The 27,012-nt window shown below is 39.0% G+C and overlaps 2 protein-coding genes across 10 annotated transcripts in view; one reads left to right on the top strand and one right to left on the bottom strand.

The window, feature by feature from the left end:
* cenpe (centromere protein E) overlaps window positions 1-12,536 on the bottom strand; it is a 41,541-nt gene extending 29,005 nt beyond the window's left edge. For all 5 annotated transcript variants that reach the window (XM_069515089.1, XM_069515090.1, XM_069515092.1 and 2 more), the window contains exons 1-17: window positions 12,308-12,536; window positions 10,998-11,110; window positions 10,811-10,900; window positions 10,582-10,700; window positions 10,386-10,505; window positions 8,181-8,262; window positions 8,019-8,086; window positions 7,871-7,945; window positions 6,075-6,126; window positions 5,833-5,920; window positions 5,367-5,496; window positions 4,973-5,092; window positions 4,727-4,879; window positions 4,499-4,646; window positions 2,445-2,544; window positions 1,150-1,465; window positions 958-1,014 (exon numbers count right to left, since the gene is read on the bottom strand). In XM_069515089.1, coding sequence (XP_069371190.1) covers window positions 958-1,014; window positions 1,150-1,465; window positions 2,445-2,544; window positions 4,499-4,646; window positions 4,727-4,879; window positions 4,973-5,092; window positions 5,367-5,496; window positions 5,833-5,920; window positions 6,075-6,126; window positions 7,871-7,945; window positions 8,019-8,086; window positions 8,181-8,262; window positions 10,386-10,505; window positions 10,582-10,700; window positions 10,811-10,900; window positions 10,998-11,110; window positions 12,308-12,363 — 1,887 coding nt within the window. In that variant the 5' untranslated portion in view covers window positions 12,364-12,536. The remainder of the gene's footprint in view (window positions 1-957; window positions 1,015-1,149; window positions 1,466-2,444; window positions 2,545-4,498; window positions 4,647-4,726; window positions 4,880-4,972; window positions 5,093-5,366; window positions 5,497-5,832; window positions 5,921-6,074; window positions 6,127-7,870; window positions 7,946-8,018; window positions 8,087-8,180; window positions 8,263-10,385; window positions 10,506-10,581; window positions 10,701-10,810; window positions 10,901-10,997; window positions 11,111-12,307) is intronic.
* A 3,595-nt stretch (window positions 12,537-16,131) lies between these two features.
* cep85l (centrosomal protein 85, like) overlaps window positions 16,132-27,012 on the top strand; it is a 57,443-nt gene continuing 46,562 nt past the window's right edge. For 4 of the 5 annotated variants that reach the window (XM_020091521.2, XM_020091519.2, XM_069515023.1 and 1 more), the window contains exons 1-3: window positions 16,132-16,363; window positions 23,710-23,874; window positions 25,059-25,834. In XM_020091521.2, the coding sequence (XP_019947080.1) occupies window positions 16,315-16,363; window positions 23,710-23,874; window positions 25,059-25,834 (990 nt within the window). In that variant the 5' untranslated portion in view covers window positions 16,132-16,314. The remainder of the gene's footprint in view (window positions 16,364-23,709; window positions 23,875-25,058; window positions 25,835-27,012) is intronic. The other variant, XM_020091517.2, reaches the window with a different exon arrangement.

Below are 27,012 nucleotides of genomic sequence, written 5' to 3'. Positions count from 1 at the left end.
TATTCAAAAAGGTAATTCTTGGTCCTCTCATCTATACCCTCAGGTAATACTGAGGGTATTAGAGTCAATGTGAGCTCTGGTGGGATATCTTACAGAAAAACTCCAAGGAGGGCAAGAAACAGCCCCTGTCCAAAACCCGTAACCAAATATGTATGGTTTCTCCTGTGTTAATTTTGAAACATCATGACTCACAAGTTATTATGATCTGAACAATACTGAAGTTTACTTTGTGTTTGTATTTGTTCAAGAGTTTGTGAGACACCTTTTTAAGCACACTAAAAGAAGAAGTCTGCCGTTTTGACCGGAACGATCAGGATTCGTCATTAGACACCATTGATTGATAACAAAATAATTGTGATTGTGTGATTAATTGTTTTTGTTTGTGTGAAGATGGGCAGACAAACATTCCAGACAGGAGAGAAGTTCTTCCTGCAGACTATGATGCAACGCAGTGTTTTAAATTCATTGTTGCAGAAGAAGCGACACACCGTTTATCCAGGAACACAAATGTGAATTTAGCAAGTTGTTATAATGATGAGTTCTAAATGTTAGTGATTAAGAGCAGAGGAGCCCTTTTTCTCCCTAATCTCTGTGAAGAGTAATGTACTTTATCTACCCATGACCTTTTTCATGTCATCTTAGGCTGATATATACATGTGGAAGAGATGGGAAACTAGAGTTTGTTCTTAAAGCCTAGATAAACTCTAATGACCTAGATAGACCTCCATTAGCCTGATCATTAATGAACTGATTTGATATCCGGGGCAATGTTACCTTTTTCCTCAACTAAATGATTCTAGATAAAGGCATGCTAATTCAATACTTTGTCCAGGTAACACCACTAAAAATTCATACAAAAAGATATATTAAAAGCATTTTCTCTTGTGTCATATGAAAACAAGCTATTGAGTAGAAAGTTTTGTTTATACTGACAGCAGATGGGCACAATGCATTTACCTTCTCTGAAGCAAGAGTTTCACACAGCTGGATGGTGTCTGCAAACTCTCTTCGAATCTGAAAAACAAGGGGAAAATTTGTACTGAACCAAGCCAACACAGCCCAGCCAGAGAAAATGAACACTAAAGAAATCTGTGTTAAGGTAAATCTCACTTGAGAGAGAGAGAGCAGGTATTTTCAAACACAGCACACCTGTTCGTTTTCAGTCAGACCATGTCTCTGTTCTTCCAGCTGTCTCTCCAGGTCTGCCACTCTCAATTCCAACATCAGCACCTTCTCCTTGGCCTCGAGCTTCTGCTGTGCTTCGCTTTGTTGCTGCTGCTCCATCTCTGCTGCCCTCTTTTCTGATGTGTCTACTTTCTCCAAGGCTTCCTGTTTCTGCTGGGCCTCTGTTTGCAGTTGCAGCTCCAGCTCTGCAACTCTGCCTTCCAATGATTCGACTTTAGTCATGGCCTCCTCTTTCCCTGAAAAGTCACGCATCCAGTCTGGGGAGGTATAGTCTTTGGGACTGGTAAAGAGATACAACATACAGATAATATTATGTTATGATATCAATCTGTCAATTTAGGAAGCACAAGTGATTATGAATCAATGTTACTTTTGTGCAAAGGAGAAACAGGAGGAGCACTGCCAGAGCCCTACAAAACAACCTCCAGAGACAGACCATCTCTCAGTCTGTCAGCCGCTGACTATGACATGGAGGCCTGTGCGACAGGATATGCCTCCCCACACCATCAGTGATCTACTGCCAAACCAGTCATCCTGGACGATATTACAGAAAGCTCTCAACTGAGAAGACAATGTGTGCCACTTCTCGTGTTCTCTGGGGAATCAAGCTGCACAATGCTGAGCACAGTCCCACTAGAGGACGTCAGGCCCTCATGCCACCCTCATGGAGAGACATGCACACCAGTAGCCTGGTGGTTAAAGCCCTTCTACAGCCCTATCTAGTTCTCCTGGTATGTCCTCCATGCTCTTGAGACTGTGCTGGGAGACACAGCAAACCTTCTCGCTAACGCACATATGGATGTCTCCTCCTGGAGGAGCATGACTACTTGTGCAACCTGATTGGGCTGACACAAACTAGAGAGGAATCAGTCAGGAAGGATGAGAGTGCAACTGTGGCCACAACATATAAAACCATTACCTTTTTGGGTGTTGTCTTGCTTTTGCCTTACCATTGCACCTGCTGTCACTTTCATTTGTACCAAAGCAGTTGAAATTGTTTCGCAATCACTTGAGCTACCTAAATTGACAAATTGATATCCCTGAAGTTGAACTGATTTAGTGTTATACTGTGATGATTAATTGTTCCCTTAATTTTTTCATGAGGCAAGTGTTAAGGTCATGCCAGTCCTAATAATCTGTTACTAAAACAAAGGAAAACTTCATGATGTCATAAATCATGCTCTATAGGTATAAAACAGGGGTTATATTAGCTGTCTTGAGATAACAACTAATCTAACTGTTGGCAGAAACACATTTACCTGTCCCCAAAGCTTCGCACAGTCACAGAGCTTTGACTGATTTCCATGTCATCTGATGGCTCATCAGGAATCTCCCAGTTAGCTTCAAATTCCTCGTCATCTGTTAAAATAAACCATATATGCATTTATCATCAGATATTTGAATTTTACAGATTAGGGATAGATAGATAGATACATAGATACTTTATTGATCCCGAAGGAAATCCAAGCATCCAGTGGCAGTAACATACATTGAACATACATCAGACTTGACTTATGCATTAGAGTTAACTTATAACAGAGTAACCATACGTAGAAATTGGCCTGAGATGAATGCAAATTTAAATGTGTACAGAGGAATTAAGGAAATTAAATTAAATTAGACAATTGAAGCAAAATTAAACTTTTACAGAGAAATTAAACATTTGTATAGGATTTCAATATATACAGAGGAATTAAAAATGTGCAGGAATATTAAAAATTTGCAGAAAATGTGCATAGAAAATAAATAAAAAACAGTGTTAAGTTAACCCGTGCTAATCGTCTATACAAAAACTATATAGAAACTAGAAGGTAACTATAGGAATAAAAATGTTTTATACATCTATAAACTACTAAAAATATAAAGTGACCGTAGAAGATAAATGGGGAAGAAATGGGGATAAAGGACTGTGTGCAATTAAATTAGGCTGTACACAGATGAATGAAATGAGACATGGCAATGACAGAGTCAAGGAAGTTGTGCAGAGAGATAAGTCCATTGACTATTGTGCCTCCTGCCATCACTGAGAGCTGTTGTACAGTCTGATGGCGAGGGGGACGAAAGAGATCTTAATTCTGTTTGTGGAACAGGATTGAGACAGCAGTCTGCCACTGAACACACTCCTCTTCCTGATGAATGTGTTGTGCAGAGGGTGGTGGGCGTTGTCCAGTGTGGACAGCAGTTTGTCCAGGGTCCTTTTCTCTGCCACTGTTACCTGAGAGTCCAGCTCTGTGCCCACCACTTAGCCAGCTCTCCTCACCAGTCGGGCAGAGTCCCTCTTCTCGCTGCTTCCTCCCCAGCAAACCACAGCGTAGAAGAGAACGCTGGCCACCACAGACTGGTAAAACATCTGCAGCAGTTTTTTGCAGATGTTGAAGGACCCCAGCCTTCTCAGGAAATACAGACGGCTCTGTCCTTTCCTGTGGAGAGTGTCCATGTTTGCTGTCCAGTCTAACCTGTCATCCAGCTGCAGCCCCAGATATTTATTAACTGCACTAACTAGCACAGTGCCTGTTCTAAACCTGCCTGTTTGAAAAGGGCTGTTTGCTTGGCTTGAGGTAATGATCAAAGCCTGCTTCAGAGTTATTCTTTGTCATTAGTTAGGCAGTTGTGGCTAAGCAGTAGAGTGGTCATCCTCTAACCAGAAGGTTGTGGTTTGAGCCCAGTCTTCCCCATCTGCATGGCGAAGTGTTCTCGGGAAAGATACTGAACCCCTGATTTCCCCCTCATGCTGGCCGCAGATGCACTGTATGAATGTGTGTGAATGGCAAGTAACTATGGCGCATTGAGTGGTCGTCAAGACTAGAAAAGCCCTTTGTAAATACAGACCATTTAGTGAGTCCTCCGTAAAATGAAACTGATGTGGCATATATAAAAGTTTGAAAGATGATTACTTTTTCCAGTGATAGAATGTCAATTATATCAGAGATTTGTTAAGCATCGACACAATCTTCAGACCATGTCAATAACTTTTTAAAATGAAAGCTCTGTAACTGCACCCAAGTCTATCTGTATCAGTCCAATGCCGTAAAAAAAAACAATTATCAAAATGAAATGAAAATACAATTTTGACTCGCAGTTTGACCCTGTTACTGACCACTGCTGATTCATAATCTGACACTGTTGATAAATAACAAAATAAATTTGATGTTCTTGTGTGAAGAGTGACAGTGGGAAGAACTCCACTCCTTTCTTTTAGAATGTGTGTGCGTATCTGCAGAGACACACTTACAGCACACCAGCAAATGCCAGGTTTGAGATGCTTTCCACAAATAGTTTTCTGGAATTACAAGATAGATGTTTTCCTACTCACCTTCAGTCAGCTCCATAAGGCAGGAGCGATCAGCTTTCCTCTTACGAGTGAAAGATTCTGCAAAGCTTAGGTTAGATGAATCACCACAGGCAGATGAAGTTGCAAGTCTGAGCATCTTTCCTCCCCATGTAACTCTGCGCTTAGGCATCTTAAAAACAAATTGATATGACTTGATAACATCAAGAAATTTTAAGTCCAACAACAGCCTGATTTTGTGACATAAGATACCTTTTTAACAGGAACCTGGTTGGTGCTGGTGACAAGTAGTTTGGTCAGGTTTTTGATTCTGTCCTCTTGTTCTCTCTGGAGACTATCTTTTTCTTGAAGCAGTTGGGAGAGAACCTCCTTCTCAGTCACTGTAGTCTGTGTCACTGAAGATACCTGTAGCATGTCATTCTCAGGTCAGTCATAGAAATCACAGAGATGGGCCCAACAATACACTAACAAAGAAAAACAAAAAGTGATCACACTCGCCTCGTGAAGTCGTCGCTTCAGGTCAACAATTTCATTGCGATACCTTTTGAGCAGAGCTCCGTCATCAGACACCTCTGTCACGTGGGGGTCGTTCTTCATTTTCTTTGCAGTGCTGGCAAACTAATAATAATGAACAGCTTCTTGTAAATTGTCTGCTTTGCTCTGCTTCATGTAAGCTCTAATGCTTCATATTTTCTCATATAACACTAACACGTGGACATTTCTAGATGTTAGAGGTAAATTCAGCTGAGGCAAAGCTGCAATGTCTCAATCTTCATTAATATACAGCAGAAAGGAGCAGACCCTCTAAAACACACTACACAACCACATTTCATATTACTTCATAAAAGCTCAACATTAAAATCTCATGTAGTAGTTTTAGAAGTCTACCAACCTGTAAAGTGCTGAGGGTCTCATCTAGAGTGACAGGAGTGATGGTACAGATGATGACCGTTTTGGCGTTACCACCCAAGGAGTTCTGCAGGATGCGGGTTAGCTTACTGTCTCTGTAGTTTGTGAAACCCCTGAAGCCAGAGAATAATATTTAGCAAATCTCAGCAATTTAAAATTTATAATTAAGACAAAGAAGCATATAATAACAATGTTTAAAGTTGGTTTCTTTTTGCTCCCATCATTTTCCTTTGTGTTAATATTGTTAACAATTATTCCCATCTAGACAGGAATCATATGCGCATATTTCCCAAAATGTTGAAGTATTGCTGGAAAAAGAGATTACGATTTATGAGAAACCTGTCTGGCCAGTAAAAATACTGTTTATCTGGAATTATCAAAAGGTATAATTCAGATTACTGAAGTCTGAATAATTAAACTCATAAATTGACTGTTCACTGTTTACTCACTTCTGGCTTTCTTCTGTCACTTTTTTAATCACTTGGCCAAGAGTAAACAGACTGCGATTGATGTTGCAACCTTCTTTGAAACGTGTGCCTTAAAGATTAGAACAGGTGGATTATTGTACACTTACAAGATAAATTGGCATTTTCATAGTATTAAGTAACATAACATCAGGCCTGGTAAAGGAAACTTTTCATGTGGATTCAGTCAAAAACCCAAAACATTCTATAGTATAACTTCACCTTACCTTCAGCCCCCGTTTGACTTGCTCTCTCAGATCCAGCAAGATCAACTAGATTCTAGAAGATTAAGCAAAACTGATAGTGAACAAATAATTACAACACAAACAGGAAACAAGACAGAAAGCAAAGTTAATTTGTTGAGGCTGTAAACTCCCAGGCAACTGGTTGGTTTTTTACTACACCTTTATATGAAGTTGGCTCTAAATGATATGGTAAATGGTTTGTATTTATGCAGCTCCTTTCTAGTCTTGATGGCCACTCAAAGCACTTTACACTACAGTGCCATTCACCCATTCAAACACACATTCATATAGTGCATCTATTAGCACTTTTTTCTTAAAAAAAAAAAAATGTAAATGTGCCAGGGTTAGCTGTCAACATTGGAGCATTATGCATTTTAAATAATATTTCAGTTTAATTTTAAAAGTGTAGTAATCGGTACAGTTTCTGATAACTGCAGGGAGTATATTCCAGATTTTGAGGCTCTCACTGAAAATACAGAATTGCCAAATGTAAATTTAATCAAAAGTATCCAGCAGTAACTATAGTGAGTGGTGTCCCAGACATGTGTGAAGTTTACAATTTGTTAGTCTGATTGCTCAAAAGTTTATGAAAAACCTAAACACAGCTCACATACCACACACAAAATGAGACAACACATGATGCGCACAGCAGATTCACTGTGATTATGTAACAACACTGTCCTCTAACTTGTCCATGAACACATATATATGAATTACTTTGAAACAGGTACAGGAAGTGTTGGAAATATATGATATAGACAGATAAAGACGTGGTTCACAGAGAAAATGATCTTTCACCTGAGTTTTAATGTTTATCTGATGAATTTATTTCACAAACATAATAGTTGCAATACTTCCTGTATGCCTTTCAAAATAAAAGCAATCCAGCGTTTCTGTTGACCTTATCCATTCTTTTGTTTTGAAAAAGCATTTTTATTGTGAAATATTTGCAGGAGCGGAAGATGCACAGCTTCATGCTGTAAAGTACTGGTATTTATTTGAGTACACTGGAGTACTATTATATATTCTCATATTTGTGGCCATATTCAAGGCAAAGCCAATGCAAAAACATTTGGCTGCAGTAGCAGCTCCACTGCAGAAAATATTGTTGAACTGAGAAGATAAATATAGTGCCTTGAACAGATACTGTAAATGTGAATTGATATTAATGTGAATATTGTACCTAGACAGATAAAGTTGCATAACTGCTTTTCTTTGTGTATATTAATGCTCGTACAAAAATAACAAATATGACCCACATAAATGCTTCTTTGGAAGATATCAGGTTGGCAGATCTCAGCTCACACTCAGTTTAAAAGTCTTTTCTTTTTATTTATTACTTGAAAGCATAGCCACTATTGATTTTTTATGTTGTTGTATGCGTATGATTTATTGATTATTACTGTTAAATATTTGGTATTGTGACATTCCTACACTTAACAAGTTGCTGACCTGCAATAGATAATGAAAATACTATCATAATTTTTATTGATAATATATATTATGTCAATATAACCTAAAATAACCTTATTTCAAGTATTAATTATTTTTTAATATTTTGTTAGGATGCGCTGTGTTTCACATTTAATGATATATTCGGTGTCTATTCTTATCTAGAATTAATTTAGGCTAATAAGGCTACTGGCTAATAAGGCTACCGGGTAGAGTGCATTCTACATGCAGATTATTCAGTAAGTAAAATCTAAGCCAATTTCACGCTTTCTTGGGTTGACAACAGCCACAAAAGACAGAAAAAAAGGAGATGGGAGATAACTTACCAAATGAGACACAATAATAGCACCATCTGCATTTTCACCTGATGCTACGTCGCTCCTTTCTCGGCTTTCAAGGATCTATGGAAAACAAATATGATGAAAAATCCTGATATTCCTCTGAATCCTACATGGTTGTTGTGGTTACACTTACCATTCGGAAAATAGTGTGTGAGCGACTGCTCCGCTGGTTCATTTTAGTTTTTCCATAGTGGCGGTTCTCTAAAAAGGTAGGTTGTGCAGAAAAGACATTGCATGTAATAAATTGGTTTTGTGGGGCATCATTCTCATGTTCATCAATATACTTAGAATTTACTTTCTCCTTTCCGAATCCAGGCTAGGGCTTGTGCAGGAGATATAACCAGCTCCTCGGTCAGGTCAGCCACGTAGATGTTTTTCTGCACACGGAAATTATCACGAAAGAAGCACAATGATCATGTAAAACAGGATAAATGTTTGCCTTTGGATTGAACAAGAATATGAAGTATGTTACAGAAGAGCTTTGGCTCAGTATTATATTTTAAGTCCTCTCTTAGGAGGATATTTGTGTTGCACTTCCATTAAAAAATGGACTTGTAAACAACAACAAAAAAGAAATGCCGTGCTGCGATTGTATGCAAGTGCAGTTTCCGTGTACATAATTCCACATTTTTCCCCCCAGATAAATATCACTGTGACCTTTTGGCCTTTACCTTTGACCACTTAAATGTAATCAATTCATCTATGAGTCCAAGTGAAAACTGATAAAAAGTTGAAGAAATTCCATGAAGTTGGTGCTGAGATATCACATTCAAGAGGCCAAAATCACTTTTTGATTTTAGACACATTACCGTAAGCTGATTTTAAGATATTATGTTCAAGAAAAACATAAACATACTCTGAAGTCACCATGACCTTGACCTTTGGCTACCAAAAATAAATTAAGGATTCCTTCAAGGCATTCTGGTGATTTTATAGTGTTGTCTCCCTCATCTCCTCTTCTCTGAGTGTGGGAGTGAGGCAGTTTTCACTCACACACAGGGCCCACTCACTCACACATCCATCCATACAGTGCATCTATTAGCAGCACTCAATAGTGTTTGTTTAATTCACTTGAGTTTATGGGGCACACTTTTAAACACAAAAAGGCCAACATTTTGTGCACACTAAATAAATGGCCAACTCACTGTTACCTTTCCCTCTGGGTTCTGGGATTATCATGCAGAAGCTACGCAATTCAGTTATAGTAATCGGCCGCTTACAGTGATCAATTTGGTCTGGGACAAACTTGATCACTATAAGCGGTCATTTTATATAATTTATTGCAATCAATTCTGGGACATCACAGCTGAAGCAAATGAAGGATCATTATAGAGTTCCAAAAGGCTTAATTATGTTTCAACTCCACTAAAAACTGTCAGACAGCTTTAAAAACAACATTACGGGGTTTGATTATTGTGACATGGCTATCTTAACAAAATATACTGTTGCAGACAAATACTACATCATGCATTTTCTGTGTTGATTTTATGTATCACTCAACTCATAAAGAAGTCATCCGAAGCGGAATCTTGCTCTTTAAAAAAACTTTGATTGATAAATCCTAAAATCTTTAGGGGGCTAAATATTTCTGATTGCAACTGTATATTTAATAATGATCATCATACAATACAATAACGGTGCAGTTGAAATACAGTTCATTTTCTACATATTGCAGCTTTATGGATATTTATTTTAATATTTATTCATGAGAGTGTTAAGTTTGTCATTTTACTTTTGTTGAAATAACTTAGGTAAGAAAGACACAGTTAACCATGGTTGAATAAAAATAAATTAAAAATCTGTTTAATGTTTTCTGTTCATTATACCGAACCGTGACCTCAAAACCGACGTACATACCAAACCATGATTGTTGTGTACCGTTACACCCCTAAAAGCCTGCCTTAATTTTTTTAACAATGCACCAAGCGAGATGTTTCCTTGCAGTTTAGTGCTTTAGTTCTGAGAATTTCTTTCATAACCAAGCAAATTTGGTATTTACAATGATATAGCCTTAAGTGAATTGGTGGTGGACTGAAAGTTTGAATCAGATCGATTTGGGAAATCAGTGGCGATACCCAGGCCTAGTTAAGAAAGGTGTAATATTGTGGTGCCAAAAGTAGTGAAAAACTTCTGGGTGCACCTAAATTATGTGCTGGTGCAACTAAATTGATTCTGCTGCGGAGATCATAGGTTTTGGTTTTATCAGCACAAACTCTCCTGACATCGTCAGAGTCTTCTACGTGTGAAAGTGCTCTTTCATCCAGAGATTTTCATTTTCTTTCTGTTTTTTTTTTCCTTTCATTTTTGCATTTGTCAGACTAGAGGCTTTCACTTTGAAAATTGTGTTCACAAATACAACTTCTCCAGAGAAACTCCCAAGGAGTTCGGTGCATGTTTGAAAGCAGCTTTCTGCTACTTGCACATGTTGAAAACCAAACCTTGAAAGATTTATAAGGAATCTGGATTCAACAAAACCCAAACTTGAAAATGGTCCACTTACATTTATTGTCTCTCTGACTTCCAGTGGTTTTCGCTTCCAGCTGTCAACAAGCAGATCAGTCACAGTCTCGTTGTAGATTTCCATATAAGACACCCTGAGGAGGAACTCCTTCTTTGGACACTTTGGAGAAACAGCAAAGCACTGATTAGAATAAACAGTAATTAATCAACAATCTGCAGTACAACACAATTCTTACATTTTTAATGGTTTGGAAAACATCTTCCACAGCCAGCGGTATCACTCCAGGTATATGGTCACTCCCCATCATGGTAAAGGTCTTTCCAGAAGAAGTCTGCCCGTAAGCAAATATGGTTCCTGTAGAACAAGCAGGAACAGATAAACAACACAGTTCAGCTACAATAACTAGGATGGAACAACATGCTACCACAGGATAGGTCTGACAATACTTAGCTTCCATTACATACCATTGTATCCCTCAACAGTGGAAACAACCAGGGGCTTTGCAATGTCCTGGTACAGCTGATTGGTTGTTTCTTCAGCTGTGAATACTCGATCTGTGAACAATTACCATAACGTTATACAAAATGGCTCAAAGGAATCACAATATCCTGGAAACCCATTTCTTAATCCCACACATGCTGCTTTACATACCAAAACTGAAGGTCTTGGTGGAATTCCCATCATCGATCTGATGAATTGATTTCTTATCGGTTTTCCAGAACAGCTGGACAGACTCTGCATTCTCTGATGCTGCACTTTCTTCCCTGTAACAAGGACATATATTCAAGAAATATATGGAAACATGAACAGACTGCCTTGACAATAGCTTCAAGAGACAATGTTTTGGGTTGCCTCTGTGATCCCTGGTAAACTGAGAAATATCAGCCTCAACTAAATTCTATATTCGGAAGGAAAATAACATCAAGCATTACTTTGTCCACAATATCATCCCAGTGATTATGTAGTAAAAAGAAAACAGGTGTAATGTTTTAATTAAATGTTTTTGTATTTATAACCTTTGCGTTCATTGCATAACAAAAACCATGTGATGCAATACACACAGCACCTCATAGGAAAATGCTTTAGTTTTTTGATCTTGTGGCATTATTGTTACAATAAACGAACAAGCTTTTACTGAATCTTTTATGGTTCCACATATGCTCAATTCATTTCTTGTTAAAGTTGGCACACAATGTTAAAGGAGAAAGTAGTGTTTCATCTGATGAGCAGGCGATTACTCATCTGAGAATGGGTATGGCTCAATAAGCTCATCAAAAGAAACAGAATTTTGAATTGATTTGTTTAAAGGATTACCTTTATACAAGGAAATACAGTAGTTGTACCAGAAACCTCAGAACAGATGTAGTTTGATTGAAATTAACATAAAAAACTTAAGGTGATGGACAGTAGTCTCTCTCCCACACACTCACTCACTCACTTACACACTCACTCACACAGACACACGCACACACACACACACTCTCTCTCACTCACACACACACACACACACACACACACACAGACTCGCTCACTCTCTCACACACACACACACACACACACACACACACACACACACACACACAGACTCACACAGACTCACTCATAGACTCACTCACACACACACACACACTCACTCACTCACTCACTCACACACTCACACACTTACACACTCGCCATTTGTGTGAACAACAGACTAGCAGCAGACCCGCACCACAACAGCAGCCAGCGAGGCCCAAGCGTAACTTAGCTTCAGCTGGTTAACGTCAACACACAAAAGGCGTATGCAATAATAGAGATACATGTATCATTTGCTAAAACTAAGAATCACCATTGCGTCCTTTTTCGCTATCGACGAATTATTACATTATACAGCAGTATCCATTACTTCAGTCGGTAACGTCAACAGTAGTTAGCAGTAACACGTAAACTAACAAGAGCAAGTTGAGTAGTGGCAAACTTACCTCGCAATAAGCGGACGTACTCGAACACAAACTTTAACAGCGGACTCTTCTGTCATTTTTAAAGTTCAGTCGCCGCATTAAAATGGTCATACATTAATTACTTTATAATAAACTAGATATGCGGCTATGCCTATGAGACTGTTGCTAAGCGCACCAGAAGTGACTTTCTCCGCCGTTTTTCAAATCCCGCCCGTTGCATTTGATTGGTTAACGTCTTCTTCTTCTTTGGTTTAGATAAGACACACTAGATGCGTCAATAGCGCATTCCTGGCCTTTGCTGTTCTTCGTCTGGTGGTTATTGGGGGTTGGCAAACCAGGTTTTCGGTGCATCACCGCCACCCTCTGGACTGAAGTGTGGAGCAGTAAATTGGCAGCAAACAAAACAAGACTAAACTACAATTAAATCATTTTCTTAAGTCCTGTCTCTCTTAAGTAGTTAATTAAAAAATGATGTATATTCTTCTTTATAATGTGATATTTTGCTTTTCATCCTTTTATCCTGATATTAATATCCTTCTTGTTCATTATATGTGTTACATTCTATCAATACATGAGTGACAGTTACAGTTGTTTTCAATGTCGAATGCAATCACAATCTCATTGGCCTGGACACTTTCCTCTGCCTCCTTTCCTTGTTTTAACTGTGGAGGAAACCATAGTGTGGCATATGGAGGATGTGAAGTACTGAAGAGGGAGGTAGAGATTCAACAGGTCAGGGTACAAAACAAAATCACATATGCAAATGCTGTCAAGATGGTGATCCAGAGAAGAGGTAGAGAGTCAAGATACACAAATGAAGAATAACATATTAAATAACAAGGACAACCAAAAGAGGACAAAGCGTGAGTTGATTTAAAGAAACTAGTCACTTTTATAGCAGGAGTCATAAAAATGCTACAATGGAAACTAAATCAAAAAACAGAAAGAATACAAATAATAGTAAAAGCAGCTGCACATCATCTGAACATTAATGAACTATAGCTTGAGAGGAAGTGAGAAGTTATTTCAGTGCACAGGCAAGCCAAGAGGCAGCATGGGTTGGATAAAACATGGTTTTAATATTACAATGTAATGCAAGGAGTTTGGTGGTAAATGGACAAGAACTTAAAAACTTTACTTATCAGTTATCCAGTATCCCCGATATTGTTTGTGTGTGGGAAACATGGTTGAAACCAAATTTGTATAGAATCCTGAATTATACAGCAGTTAGGTGTGATAGGGTAGAGGGGATATGCCATTCAGAGTTGTCAGTAAGGGAACAGAAGAAGAAAAGTATATTGTGGTAGAAATATGGACAAAAGAAGGACAATTTAACTTCATAAATTACTATAACCCATGCAGGAAACTTGAAATTAATAAGTAAGAATCTATATAATCATATATTTTGGTGTGGGGATTTTAATTCACATAGCATATTGTAGGAAGGGAGAAAGACAGACATAAATGGGGAGATAATAGAACAACTATTAGAGGATAGTAATTTAGTATGTATCAATAATGGGGGAGGGACAAGGATAGATGTACACACAGGTAGCACTTCAGCACTAGATTTGACTGGTATCAAATGAGGTGACAGGGAAGTTGGAAGTATGGGAAGACTCAACAACTGTAAGTGACCACTACCCAATATTAAGTAACACACACACAGGCCAGGAAATAAAAGTATAAGAAAGGGAAGTAAAGTGAATATTCAGTAAAGCTAAATGGGAACAATTTCAGTACTTATGTTAGATGGGAAATGGGAAAATAGACCTTGACCTTGAAGAAGATGGGAGGGGACAGGAGGGAGTGGAGTTATCCTGTTCTGACAGATGGAAGTATCACAGCAGTAACAAACAAAGAAAATGCAGAGGTGATGGTAAACTAAAGTACATAGTTATAGTTATAATAAGGAAGAAGGGAAAGAGGTGTTGTATATTGAGTGGCGATGATGTGAAGATGATGAAGGAATCCCTGCTGACACCGTCTTGCTTGAAGGTTTATTACAAGAAGTTCAGCATCAATACAAGCACTGCAGTATGCCTGGAGAGAGATTTGGAGCCGATGTGAATCTCTTCTCTCTGACAGCTCCAACTCCCCGTTTATATAGGGACAGTTGTTGTCATAATCCTGAAGAAACATATCTGGTTCCCCCACTAGCCCATCTCCTCTGAATTAGAAACAGAGGAAGGTGCCAGCTCAAATTTAGAGCGGTGGTTAGAGCCTTGACCTATTGACCTAATGCCAACACCTAGCTTTTCTCAGAGAACCAAAGAATATGGACCTTCAGATTATCAGGGTTTATGGATTTCAAACCCATCAATCAACTTCCTTCAAAACGAAAAACAACACATGGCATTTCAGACACCACAGAGGCAAAAAGAGGAAAAGTATCTGAGAGAAAAATATCTGCAAGTTGTTGGAAGGATTATAAACGTGAAGTTAATATATGAAAATGGGACCCCTCAGGGGAGTGAAGTAAGTCCAACCGTATTTTCAATAATGATATATTTGAGAATATCCCAGCTGGTATGGGGAGTTCATTGTTGCTGATGATGGAGCTCTGTGGAAAAGGGACAGAAATGTGTTTATAGCTAAGAAAATGCAGGAGGGAATCAGTCAAGTTGAAAATTAAGCGCAGTAATAAGAATGCAGATCTAATGAGTGAATTCTATTACCATATGGAGAGTAGATATAAGGAATGGATGCAGATATTTACAGATGGATCAAGGGACTCACACAAGTTTGGACACAGTAAGCGAACATCAAATCATCTGAATGTGTATGCTGTTGAGATGTTTGTGATGGCATTAGAGGGGTGGAGCATAGCAGCTGCACTATGATAGTTATATGCAGTGACCCTGGATCAGCCCTCACAAGTATCAAACAGGAAAAGCAAAAAACCGTCAAGATTTATTGCTTAAATATTATTGACAGTAAAATGGGGGAATAAGGAAGGGATATAATGTTCATGTGGGTGCCAGCTCATTTAGGCATTTTGGGGAATAAGTGGGTGGATAAATTAGCAAAGGAAGCAGTTAAGAGAGAAGCTGGTGAGGTCAACATTAAGTTGTCAAAGTCAGGGCAGAGGCATAGTGTGGAAGAAAGTAATTCCACAGTGGCAGCAGAACTGGGATACAGAGAAAAAACGAAGGCATTTACAGTCAGTACAGAGCAGAGTAAATCAGTTAAGAAGCAGGGGAAACAGCAAGTAGCAACAGGCAGACTAAGGATCAGGCACAGTAATTTGAATTGCGTACTACAAATTATTGGGAAACATCCAACTGGATTGTGTGACTATTTTCAGGAGGAGGAAACAGCAAAACACATACTTATGTCATGTTGGAAATTCGTACAGGAGAGACAAATAAAGATGGATTATCTAAAGGGAATAGGACAGGCTGAGGGCAGTGTATGGGGCATTTTAGAATGAACAGATTGTGCACAAGGGAGGTATGGCATCTTTAACTTTTTTATTATGACTGGACTAGATAATGGCATAATGAGAGAATGGAACCTGAAGGTGGCAATAATGCAACATTCTGGATGTCAGCTGTTGTAAAACAACAAAAAGAAAGAAGAAACACAGATATGTGATGATGCTGTATCACCTGTGCACCACAGAAAAATAAAAAATAAAATAAAAAAATAAAATAGCTTCAAGCCTGAACTAAACCTGTATCATGTGTTTTTCCTCTCTGGATGCCCCTTGACCACTCTGGCATTCTAACTAGATACATATATATATACATACATATATAGATATACAGTATATCTATATGGGGGGGGGGATCAGCATGTGTCACGTCGAATTCACCCACTCGCTCTCAGACGACGGCTTTAGGACGTGCTCGTGTCTAGTTTAGAAGGAGGTTTCTGTTGTCCAACAGAGCGAATCAGAGACCGGTATCTGCTCGTTTCTTTCACGATGTCATGGGAGATCCGGTCACCGCCTTGTTTCTAAAGAGCCTTTTTCCTGCGGTCAGACTTTCTGTTCTGTTGTCACATGCATTCCGCCTACATTACCAATGTGGCACGGAGGAGACACTGAGCATGGATGCGACTCTAATAAAACAGGTGAGTTGGTCCCTAGATGTTCAGTCTGAGATGACAGTGTGTGACGCCGTGCCCACTGCGCCAAGTGAAAGTGTGGTACCGCTCGGCAGTTAGCGCAGACACAACATCTCTCTTTAACACGAAGCTTGTCCCACTTAATCAGCTGGTGGTGATGAAGCTGCTAGTAAATTGAACATGGAGAAAGGTAATGAGGTTACTGAAGGTCGGGATGTAAAGATGGAACCTTGAGCTGCGGTGTGTTTGAAATGAACATAATAATACAGTGTGTTGCTGGCTACATCGTGTTCTTTTCAATGAGTACTACTGCTTACTGCACTTACACATTGAGACACACATTTTTGTAATTCGCCGATGACAAAACACGTCCAGCAGCTTAAACTGGGTTTAAAAATGGAAATATTTTAATTGCACATGTTATAAGGGATTCATAATAGAATGTATTTAACACAATGATCTCCTTTAATTTATATAATTATTATTATATAAAATTTATGACACTGACTTTCTTCCAACTACTTCTGTGAAGGGTTCCATCATTCATGTGCATTAAAAAAAATTTTTATCAAAAGAAAAACTTAAAATAATATCTAATATCATGCATGACAAATGCATATTTGATAAGGTTTAAAAGTTGTGTCCATACTTATGTCAAGGCCATCAGACATTTATCAAAATGTAATAACATGGCAGACAGGGTATATATAAATATGTTTTATAGTTTTTTATTAAATTATTTTTAATCTTAATGTTAATATTTCCTGTGTCACAACAATGATATGTGGTCTAATGATATTTCTGTTTAGATTGTTTAGGTCATTTTATCCTCCTGAAGTAGGTTCTGTTAGCATCTTGCATGAAGCTGAAGAGAAAATGGCTGCTACAAGAACTTAATTTGTTTTGTGAACATATGGCTATTATGTTAATACCATCAGATGTCAACTCCGTCAGATTATCTGCTTGAAAGTGGTGACAGGCTAGAAGTTGTCATTCAATGAGAAGGCATCATTTTTGAGAGTTGAGTCAAATATAGAAATAGATTATTAGATTGTCTAATAATATACAAATACTAAATATGTGGCATCTGCTGTTTTATTGCTTTTGTTAATTGACAGATCAACTCTATCAGGGTTTAGTTGAGGGAACATTGCACACATAATGGTGAAGGTACATAGACACACATAATAATATTGGGAGTGTTGTTTTTGTGTATTTTAGTCTAGCATAGGCCATGTGTCACTGGAGGAACGTAGAAGGAGGAACGTAGAAGGAGGAACAGAACGTATCAAAAAGTGGAGAGAGAAAATCAGAAGAATTAAAAGAAGAATTTCTTAGACAGGAGGGACAGAGCTGGAGACAGAAAGTTAGAGAAGGAAAAATAAAGCAAATAAAGGATTTGACTGAAAGAGAACAGAGGAAAAGGAGAAAGAATTGGAATCATAGCCAAAGAAAAATCGAGAAAGCGAGGTCAAGAGAGAGGGTTAAAACATGCAGAGACATTCAAAAGAAAAAAGTAAAGAACAAACTCAGATATGCTCAAATTAAGAAAGCAGCTATTAAACAGAAAACCCAGGAAACCACACCATATGAATCACCAAGAACCACCACAGAGAGAATGCTGTGTAGAAGAAATACCAGCTCTGTGTCAGTTAAGAAAACACTTCTGTTTCACAATGTTCTTATGAAAGAATTTAGTGAAGGAAAACAAAGTGCAGAAACACTTCAAATCAAAAAACCTTCAATTGTGATGGAAGATTCTTAAAAAATTCCGGCTGCTGAAAAAAATGAGGCAATTTGGTCTGACATACAAAACACTTAGGCCAAAGGAATCCAAAGTCAAAAGACCCTCCTACCTTAAAAACTATTTGATTAACTGTTTAAGGTAAAATAAATTTATATATACAGTCTATTTTAAAAAGGACAGAAGAAAATCTTTAAAACGTTGGAAATAACACCAACATGAGTGGGACTGCCACCCTCTCTTCAAATTAAGTGGTGGTAGTTAATTATTTTGAATTAAAAATTATAATCATACAATACAATAACAGTGCAGTACAGTTAATTTTCTACATGGTGCAACTTAATAGAAATTAATTTTACTATTTTTATTTATTTATTAGAGTTTATTTTGTTATTTTACTTTTGTAATCAGTTATATGTTTTCTGTTCCTTGAGTACTTAAAACATACAGAACCATAACCTCAAAACCGAGATATGTACCAAACCGTGATTGTTGAGTACCGTTACACCCCTATAAGATGAACCCATTTGTCAGTAAAGACAATTTTCTTACAATATTAGAACTGATTTAACATAACCATTGAGTATTAAATACATTTATACAGGTACGAGAAATCCTTACTTCCCCATTCTCTTGTGGGGAAATAGAACACCCCACCTGAGACAATACCAAGTGACTCAATGTATAGGGGCTTAAGGTTGGCTGGAATAACAAACCACAGCATAACACACAGCTGTTTGCAGAATGCATAGCGATGAAGTAATGTATCATAATTCTCATTCCGATTTCATTTTTCTTGTTTGTAAGAGACATGGAGTTGGCGAGGAACAGCCCTGGGAGTGCTGGTCTGTATGGGTTAGCCTTTAGCCTTTAGCCTTTACCCTAGCCTTTAGCCTTGCTTCCCCTGGTTCTGGTTAGTTTATAGAAAAAGCTAATTTTCTCCCTGACTGTCTCATTTTCTGTTGTAGGTCATAAAGAGGCTGTATTATTAAAATAAGACTTCAGAACCACTACCCTCCTTGTAGGGGCTTTAAATTATAATGTTGAGAATAGAAAAGGATACATTTTTTTAAGGAAGACTTGGTGTGGCTCTAGAAAGGCCTGTTTTGGTCAATCAATCAGAGACTGAAATATTTCAACTATTAGAGGGATTATTTCTACATAATATACAGATATCCATGGTCTCAGTAGGATCCTAATGGTTTTTGTGGTCCACTGAATTTTCCTCTGACATGCATTTTAATGGCTTGAAGCCTTTCTTGGTCTGAGACTCAAGTTTGTAATCACAACAACAAAAATGAATAAATAATACATTTTTAAAGAAATACAACTAAGCTCTCTACAAACTAAACTCTATTAAGTGACAGAGGTATTGAAGAAAAACACTCAACACTAGGGCTGCGAATAAGCACTGTGCGGGCTCAAGCACTTGTGAACTTTGGACCTGACGCGGCTATGGGGGAGGGCGGATAGGGACTGGTTGAAATGGCTCTGTGTCGCCAAACTCACGCCCACTAATCGTGCATTACCATCCACACCATCAAATGCAGACCACACAGTGAAAATTTAATGTAAATCAATTCAAGTTTTGAAACGAGGCTTACTTTCTGTTACCAGCAAATGGTGCTATCACTATCACTACATTAAGGACTCATAGATCTGTTCAGGTTGGAGCTCTGATGAAGCGTGAGCAATTTGGGGCAAATTGGACAATGAACAGTGGAGTTACAACAACTTAATTTTCATGCTGATAAGTAGGTGGCACTATGACCCTGAGTATATATTGACATATGGAGCTGTTCAGACCAGGACTCTAATTGTATGATAGAATTTTGGGGTTTAATGAACGATGCACACTGGAGTTAAAAAAAAACCTTACTACTTCACATTCAATCAGTAGGTGGCATTATGACCCTGAGTTAATATTGAAAAATGGGCCTGTTCAGGTGGGGACTGTGATCATAGTTTAAAAGTTTGGTGCAGATTAGACAATGTAGAGTGGAGTAACAACAACTTCCTTTTTTAAGCTGAACAGTAGATGGCACTATCACTATAACTAAATACAGACTATTAGATCTGTTTAGGTCAGGACTCTGATCATAGTGTTGTGGAAAATCTGCTGATCAATGGTCACCTCATCAATGAAGAAAGCATACAGGGGCCCTTTGATGTCTTATGCTGAAATATTTATTGACGCTTGGCCAAGGAGAAAATCAGAATTAATGTATTTACTAGTTATGGAGACAGTAGTGCCTGCTTACGCAGTCTCATATCTGTGATGTCTGGGGCGTAAAGGCTTTGACCTTCGCCAAGCTCTCGCACTTCCCAAACACAACAGCCTGTTGCACTCTGCTCCAGAGAGGACAAGAGACAGTGTCTATGAAAAATTCCATAACACATAGGACAGAATTTTGGGGCTGATTGGACAAGGCACAGTGGAGTTAAAAATAACTTAATTTTCACGCTTATCAACAGGTGGTGCTAGGACCCTGAGTTAATATTGACACATGGAACTGTTCAGGCCGGGACTCTGATCATATGACAGAATTTTGAGGCTGATTGGACAATGCACAGTGAAGTTACGACAACGTTGTATCTTTTGGCGAAGGATCAACCTTCACACCTCAATGTTTACATGGTTTGAGGAAATGTCACAATCCTGACCATGTTCTTATCGCTTGTCTGAGCTCATTTGAGCTGTATATTGTAAAGCATTCAGCAGCACTGATCAAAGTATAAAACATGTCACTTCCCGTCATCAGCAGGTGCTGTCACAGTGAGTTAATATTGACATATGTATCTGTTCAGGGTGGGACTGTGATCGTGTGAATGAGGTTTGGGGCTGATTGGACAATGTACAGAGGAGTTATAATAAATCCCTCTTTTTTGGCCACTCATCGCAATGCCACGATCAGACCGTGTGACACACACTAAAAAATCAAGGTAGTTTTAATCTCCATGGAGCTGAGATGACACTCACTGAATTAAAAGTTGGTCTGATGAAAGCTCTAGGAGGAGTTCATTCAAATACAACATGTGTAAATGGTATTAAACTTAATTCAAAATGGCCGACTTCCTGTTCAGTCTAGTATACCGATCCAAGAAAGTTTTGTTCGTTAAGGGCACGAGCACTGACAGTGCGAAGGTCCTATTGAAATTGATGTGATTACTATTATTTTTCAGGCAAATTAATTGCCTTTTTGAGGGCTAAAACATACTTGAAAACTCATGAATATTTGCAGAAAATTCAAAAGTGGTGAAAATTGAAGTATTCTGGAGTAATTTGAAGTGGGCGTGGCAAAATGTCTCAACACCGCCACCTAGAACACAGCCCCTGAATTTGCTTTCACTGATCCACACGAGACCATGGCTTGGTATCAAATATTGATTACTTGCCATCCAAACACAAAGTTGTTGTATCTCAGACATACATGGTCCAGTCTTCTGCAAACTGGAAATGTATGACGAGTCCCGGCCTGATGACATCCAATAGAAACCATGCCTTAAAATCCCAGTGCCCCCTGGTGGCAACAGGAAATGTCTTGTTTTTTGCACATCTTACACTTTGATGTAGTTGTCCTCAACCATTGACCACAACCATGTCAAACTTTTTCTGAAGGGTCTAAAGACATTGATGATGTTTTTGTCAGACAACATGTTATAGGCGTGGCATCAAAGTTCAACAAGTCGCCATGACACACGAAAATGCTGTAATTGTAGTATACACTGTTCAATCAACAGCTCAGAAAAGCTATAAGAACATGGTCAGAATTGTGACATTTCCTCAAGTTTGATTCGCCATGAAACAGGAGGTTGAATTTTTCAACTGTTGATTGTCTAATCGACACCAAACTTTAAACCAATGATGCCACAGTCCTGGCCTGAAAAGCTCCATGTGGCAAAACTAATACAGGGTCAAAGCCCCACCTACTGATTCACTGTGAAACAGGATTTTTTGTAAACTCCCCTGTGCATTGTCCAATCAGCCCCAAAATTCAGCGTGAAAGTGATGTTGTTGCACCTCCACTCTAGATTGCCCAATGGGTACCAAAATTAAATCCTATGAACACAGTCCCTTACTGAACAGCTCCATATGTCAATATTATTCCATGGTCATATCGCCTCCTACTGATTCGCCATGAAACAGGACTTTTTTTTTTATTCCATTGTCCAATTTGCACCAAAATCCCACCTTCTGATTAGCGTGAATATACATTTTTTGTAACTCCACTGTGCATTTTCCAATCAGCACCAAAATCCTGTCACATGATCAGGGTCCCTTCCTGGACAGATCTATTAGTCTGTATGAAGAAGATATACTTTTATTGTCACATTTAACACTTTTACATGCATACATGAAATTGTTCTCTGTATTTAACCCATCCAGTTGGCACCTGGATGAAACACACATTGACAGATGCCATGTACACACATATACTGGAGCGGTGGGCTGCTGTTGCCAGCGCCCGGGGAGCAGATGTTGGGGGGATGGTGCCTTGCTCAAGGGCACCTTGGTCATGGCGAGCGGGGATTGAACCGCCAACCTTCCGGTTATTCGACGACCTGCTCTACCGCTGAGCCACGGACCTCCTGCATGCCAGAACAGCCAGTTTTTGCCTGTTAAATGACAATGACAAAATGTTACAATTAAAAAAGTACTATACAATATAAACCTTACAGCAATTGGTGCAGCCGTCTGTGCAATGTGCATCTTACACACGCTAACTTCTCTGTAAAATATTATGTGTATATGTATATAACTAGCTTTTTAGATTACTAAGCTATGAAATTGACCGTGGATCGTGAAAGCTAACTTTGTTAGCAGCTTTAGTTCTCTCGGCGCAGTCGGGATCACAGTGGCCATCTGGCCGCCGTTACCACAGCATCCGGGCCCGCACCACCAGGCTCATGGACAGTTTCATCTCCCAGGCCATAAGACTTTTAAACTGCTCCCATCAGTCATAATTCATCTCTCTGCACCTTACAATATTCGCACAATTCTATTTGCACTACTTTTGTATTTTTTAAATTTTTATATTCTATTTCATTTTTTATATTTTATATTTATTTTATTTGTATTTTTATTTTCATAATTTCAGAGCATGTCTAAAGGGGGGCCTGGGACTCAAGAATTTTATTGCCAGCAACTGCTAAATGTAATTGTTGTGCATATGATTATAAAACCCTTGAACCTTGTTATAAGTCATATATTTACAGTCCTCACGTTCAGAGTTTTATCGAACACTTGCGCCTCTCCAGTGCCCTCCTCAAATTCAAATATGGTATTGTCCGGCTCAAAAATGCTAAGTCAAATTTTAAACTCTTAGCTTCAAAACAGCAGTTCACCAACTAATGCGTGACGTCATGGTAGGTTGTCACTTGGTAGCGACAGCACGTAGCTGTGCATCCAACGCTGCTTGCAGATTAAATTAACGTTTTGTTCCTTTTAGGTATAACACCGAAACATTGCAAGTAAATGTATCACTGCAAGTAAAACAGTGTGTAGGAGTGTTTTCATTAACATGTGGATCAAACATGTACTAGTAAGGCTACTTGATGAGCCTAATTTTGTTGTAAATGAATAACTATTGTACAAATTATTGTCTAGGCTCCCATAGTGGTGGCTCTTCAGGATGTGTCCCTGGTCTCGAGTCAGCCTGGCACAGTTACCACCTTAGCCCTGGGAACAGCATCTGTGGTGGGCACAGACAGAGTACAGTGTCTGACAGTGGTGACACTGGCATTGGCACTCACTTCTCTGACAGTGTGGAAGGTAAGATGTTCTGTTAATCACAACAGACCTCACATGCTGCTGCTGATCTGTCTCCTACATTCCTGTTGTTGTCAACTGTGCACTGCTCACAAATCTTCAGTTTCTTATCAATATTCTCTGACACTAATCAATAAAGTCAGTAAAAATTGCTTTGAAAACACAGCATGAGATTCCCCCGCTGAATTCACAGCCGACACCATTGTTAATGTGCTGTAAACAAAACTCATGATCTCAGCAGAAGAATTAATATGATGCTTCATGCCTCTGCCTGCTGCACCACCCCTCACCTGAATCCTGCAGAGAATTTGCTTTTGTTGTGAACTTGTCTGATCAGAGAACCTCTCTGCGTTGTGCAAACTGCGGAGAAAGTCCAGACCCAATTCTCTGGGGATCCTCCGCAGGACATGTCTGAAAACGCCAATGAAGAGGGTGGTCTCACTAGACCAGAGAATCTTTTTCCTCATATTCTTAGAGGCAGCATTTGTAAAGTTCATTTTACTTAATATCTTGGTCTTTATCCTGAAATGCAGTGTGAATCATGGAACCTTATATACACATCATTGATAAAGAAAGTGAACAAAAGTATCCTTGAACCACCCCTTGATCTGGATTTGCACCAAGATATATTGGGTGCATTTAACAGCCAGATGGGCCTAAATTATTTTAAATGTACATCATGAGAGCAACTCTTTCAGATTAGGGGGCAGCAGTGGCTCAGTCCATAGGGATTTGGCTTGGGAACCTCCTGGGCACTGCCAATTGCTCACAGGGCACTTCTCCTGGGGCTGCCCATCACTCTACTCTACTTTACAATCTCTCTCCAAAAAATGTGCATGTGCATGTCTTTGAGCCCTCTGTGTGTGTGGGGTTGTGGGTTTGAACTGCATGTGTAAAAAAAAAGTGTACAAAGAATTTCCCCTTGTGGGATAAATAAAGGAAGTTTAAGATTCAGGTAGTACTGCAACTGAGATGAGGAGCAGCTTTCTCACACAGCCTTTAGCGACAGATAGCAGGATCAAGACTTGTGAGTGAAGAAATCAGTTGTCTAGAAATCACCTCATGTACCTTTATAGTAGACAGTTGTTTCCTTTTTAACTACTCTGCTTTTTGATTAAAATCTCTCATACTAGAATGTTAAGTAATATAATGAAGATGATTCACAGTCTTAATCTATCTTCCTGCAGATGACTCCAGTTCCAGTACCACGCCTTTTTCTTTCCAGCCACTGTCCCAGCTTCACTTCAGCCAGGATGATGCTAACCCCATTGTCCATGTTATGCCACCCAAGTCCTCTTCACCCAACACCAGTGTTAGAGTACCTTCCTCCCCAATCAGCACGGTTAACTGTACCAGGTCTTCTCAGCTGCTAATGCCAACCATGTCTCACCTGGGTGCTCCAAGGTATCGGAACATGAAGGAACATCAACTCATCCGGAGGTGGTCCTCACAGGGCTCTCTGGACAGAGGCCTGGTAAATGGGCACAAAAGAGGGCCCATGGTTTCAAATGTGGACCTTTATCTACAGCTATCTTCCTCTGTGCACTGCCATACCCTGCTGCAGCGCTCACCAGGTTGTGGCCCCTGCTACCATTACAACCACAGCAGTACATCCAGTGGATTGGAAACAAGCCTGTCCCTTTTCTCAGCTCTGTCTTTCCCAGTAAAACACATTGGTCTGGACATGAGCTATAGTGCTTTACCAGATGTGAAACTGGGTCCAGGAGGTGGAAGGGTTAATGACCTCAGCTTATCCAAACAAGCAGACTTACCACTGGGTCAGCAGTCTGACAGAAGCTCCCCAATTCAGCCTGCTGTTCGCACCCATATGTGGCTGACTGAGCAGATGGCGGACAGGCCCAAAGCAGTGCATCAGATCAGTGGTACTGAAATAAAGGGCTCTCTTGGAGATGAGTCATCGTCATTGCAACAGGGACATAAGCAGGAACCAGGAATTAACCAGGTTAGAACAGTATTATAATAATTAGGGAGGTTTGAAAAAGGGGGAAAAAAGGAAAAATGCGAAGGAGGGAAAAAAATACTTTACATAAGAATCTCTCTTCTTGGTACAAACACTAGTATCCTGGTATATGTATAAAATCTGAATTAAACTAATGCTGTCCAGAAAACTTTCCTTTATCTTCCTACCTTCATTCAGGTAGGTGAATGTAACATGAATCCAAATGGTTAATTCATGATTGAGCTGATTTTTATTTCAAATTGATATTATATGGTAAATGGTCTGTATTGATAATGCTTTACTAGTCTTGATGACCACTCAAAGTGCTTTAGAATACAAGTTTGTGCCTTTCACCCATTCACACACACATTTATACAGTGCATCCATAGTCTGCACTCTTTTTTGCTATAAGGCAATCTGGCGTTTAATATCTTGCCCAAGGACACTTTGGCTTCTGGAATGGGGAAGACTGGTATAGAATTGCTGACCTTCTGGCTAGAGCACTACTCTGTCTACTCCTTGAGCCATAGCCATTAACTATTAAATGATAATTATTTATTACTTATCCATGACCACTTTATTTAAAAAATATTTCTTATTGTTCCTGAAGTTGGGTGTTTATTTTTTAATCAGACCATTCATTAAGAAAAGGAATAGAAGGCAATTTAATGAGTCAGCTGCAGTGTGCCAATTGTTGAATGAAGCCTCACTTGCCCTTTAATCCTGGCAGTTGACATCTCCGGGTTAATAACATCCAAAAAAGTGAGGAGCCAGTGTTAAGTGATCAGGGAGAAGAGTGATAATCAGTGTGATAATCTTTTAAGCAGCTGTCAATGTGCCTCTAAGTTTGGTGACAATAAGCACTTACAGACACTGGAATGAATCAGACTGAGCGATCCTGAAGCTGGAGGACAGTCCCACACCATGAGACGGAAAGTTTGATAAAGTTTGAAAATTATGGACACTATTGACAGTATACCTCTGTTTTGCCATGTCTAGCCAATAGCTTAAAGTTGGTGCTTGAGAAAAGTCTATTGCCATGGGACACTATGTGTCTGGTGAGTCGATCCAAGCTGTCAAAAATAAAAAGGAAAATGTGGAAACAGGCAGATGGAAAACTTTACAATATCTTGAAAAAGAATCCAAACCTTTGTCATAGCAAATGTCTTCAAAGATGTGAA

This window comes from Paralichthys olivaceus, chromosome 19, assembly GCF_024713975.1.
Source record: "Paralichthys olivaceus isolate ysfri-2021 chromosome 19, ASM2471397v2, whole genome shotgun sequence".
NCBI classification, from domain to species: domain Eukaryota; kingdom Metazoa; phylum Chordata; class Actinopteri; order Pleuronectiformes; family Paralichthyidae; genus Paralichthys; species Paralichthys olivaceus.
The sequence above is the reverse complement of the archived record's forward strand: the minus strand, read 5'-3'. Positions and strand labels throughout refer to the sequence as shown.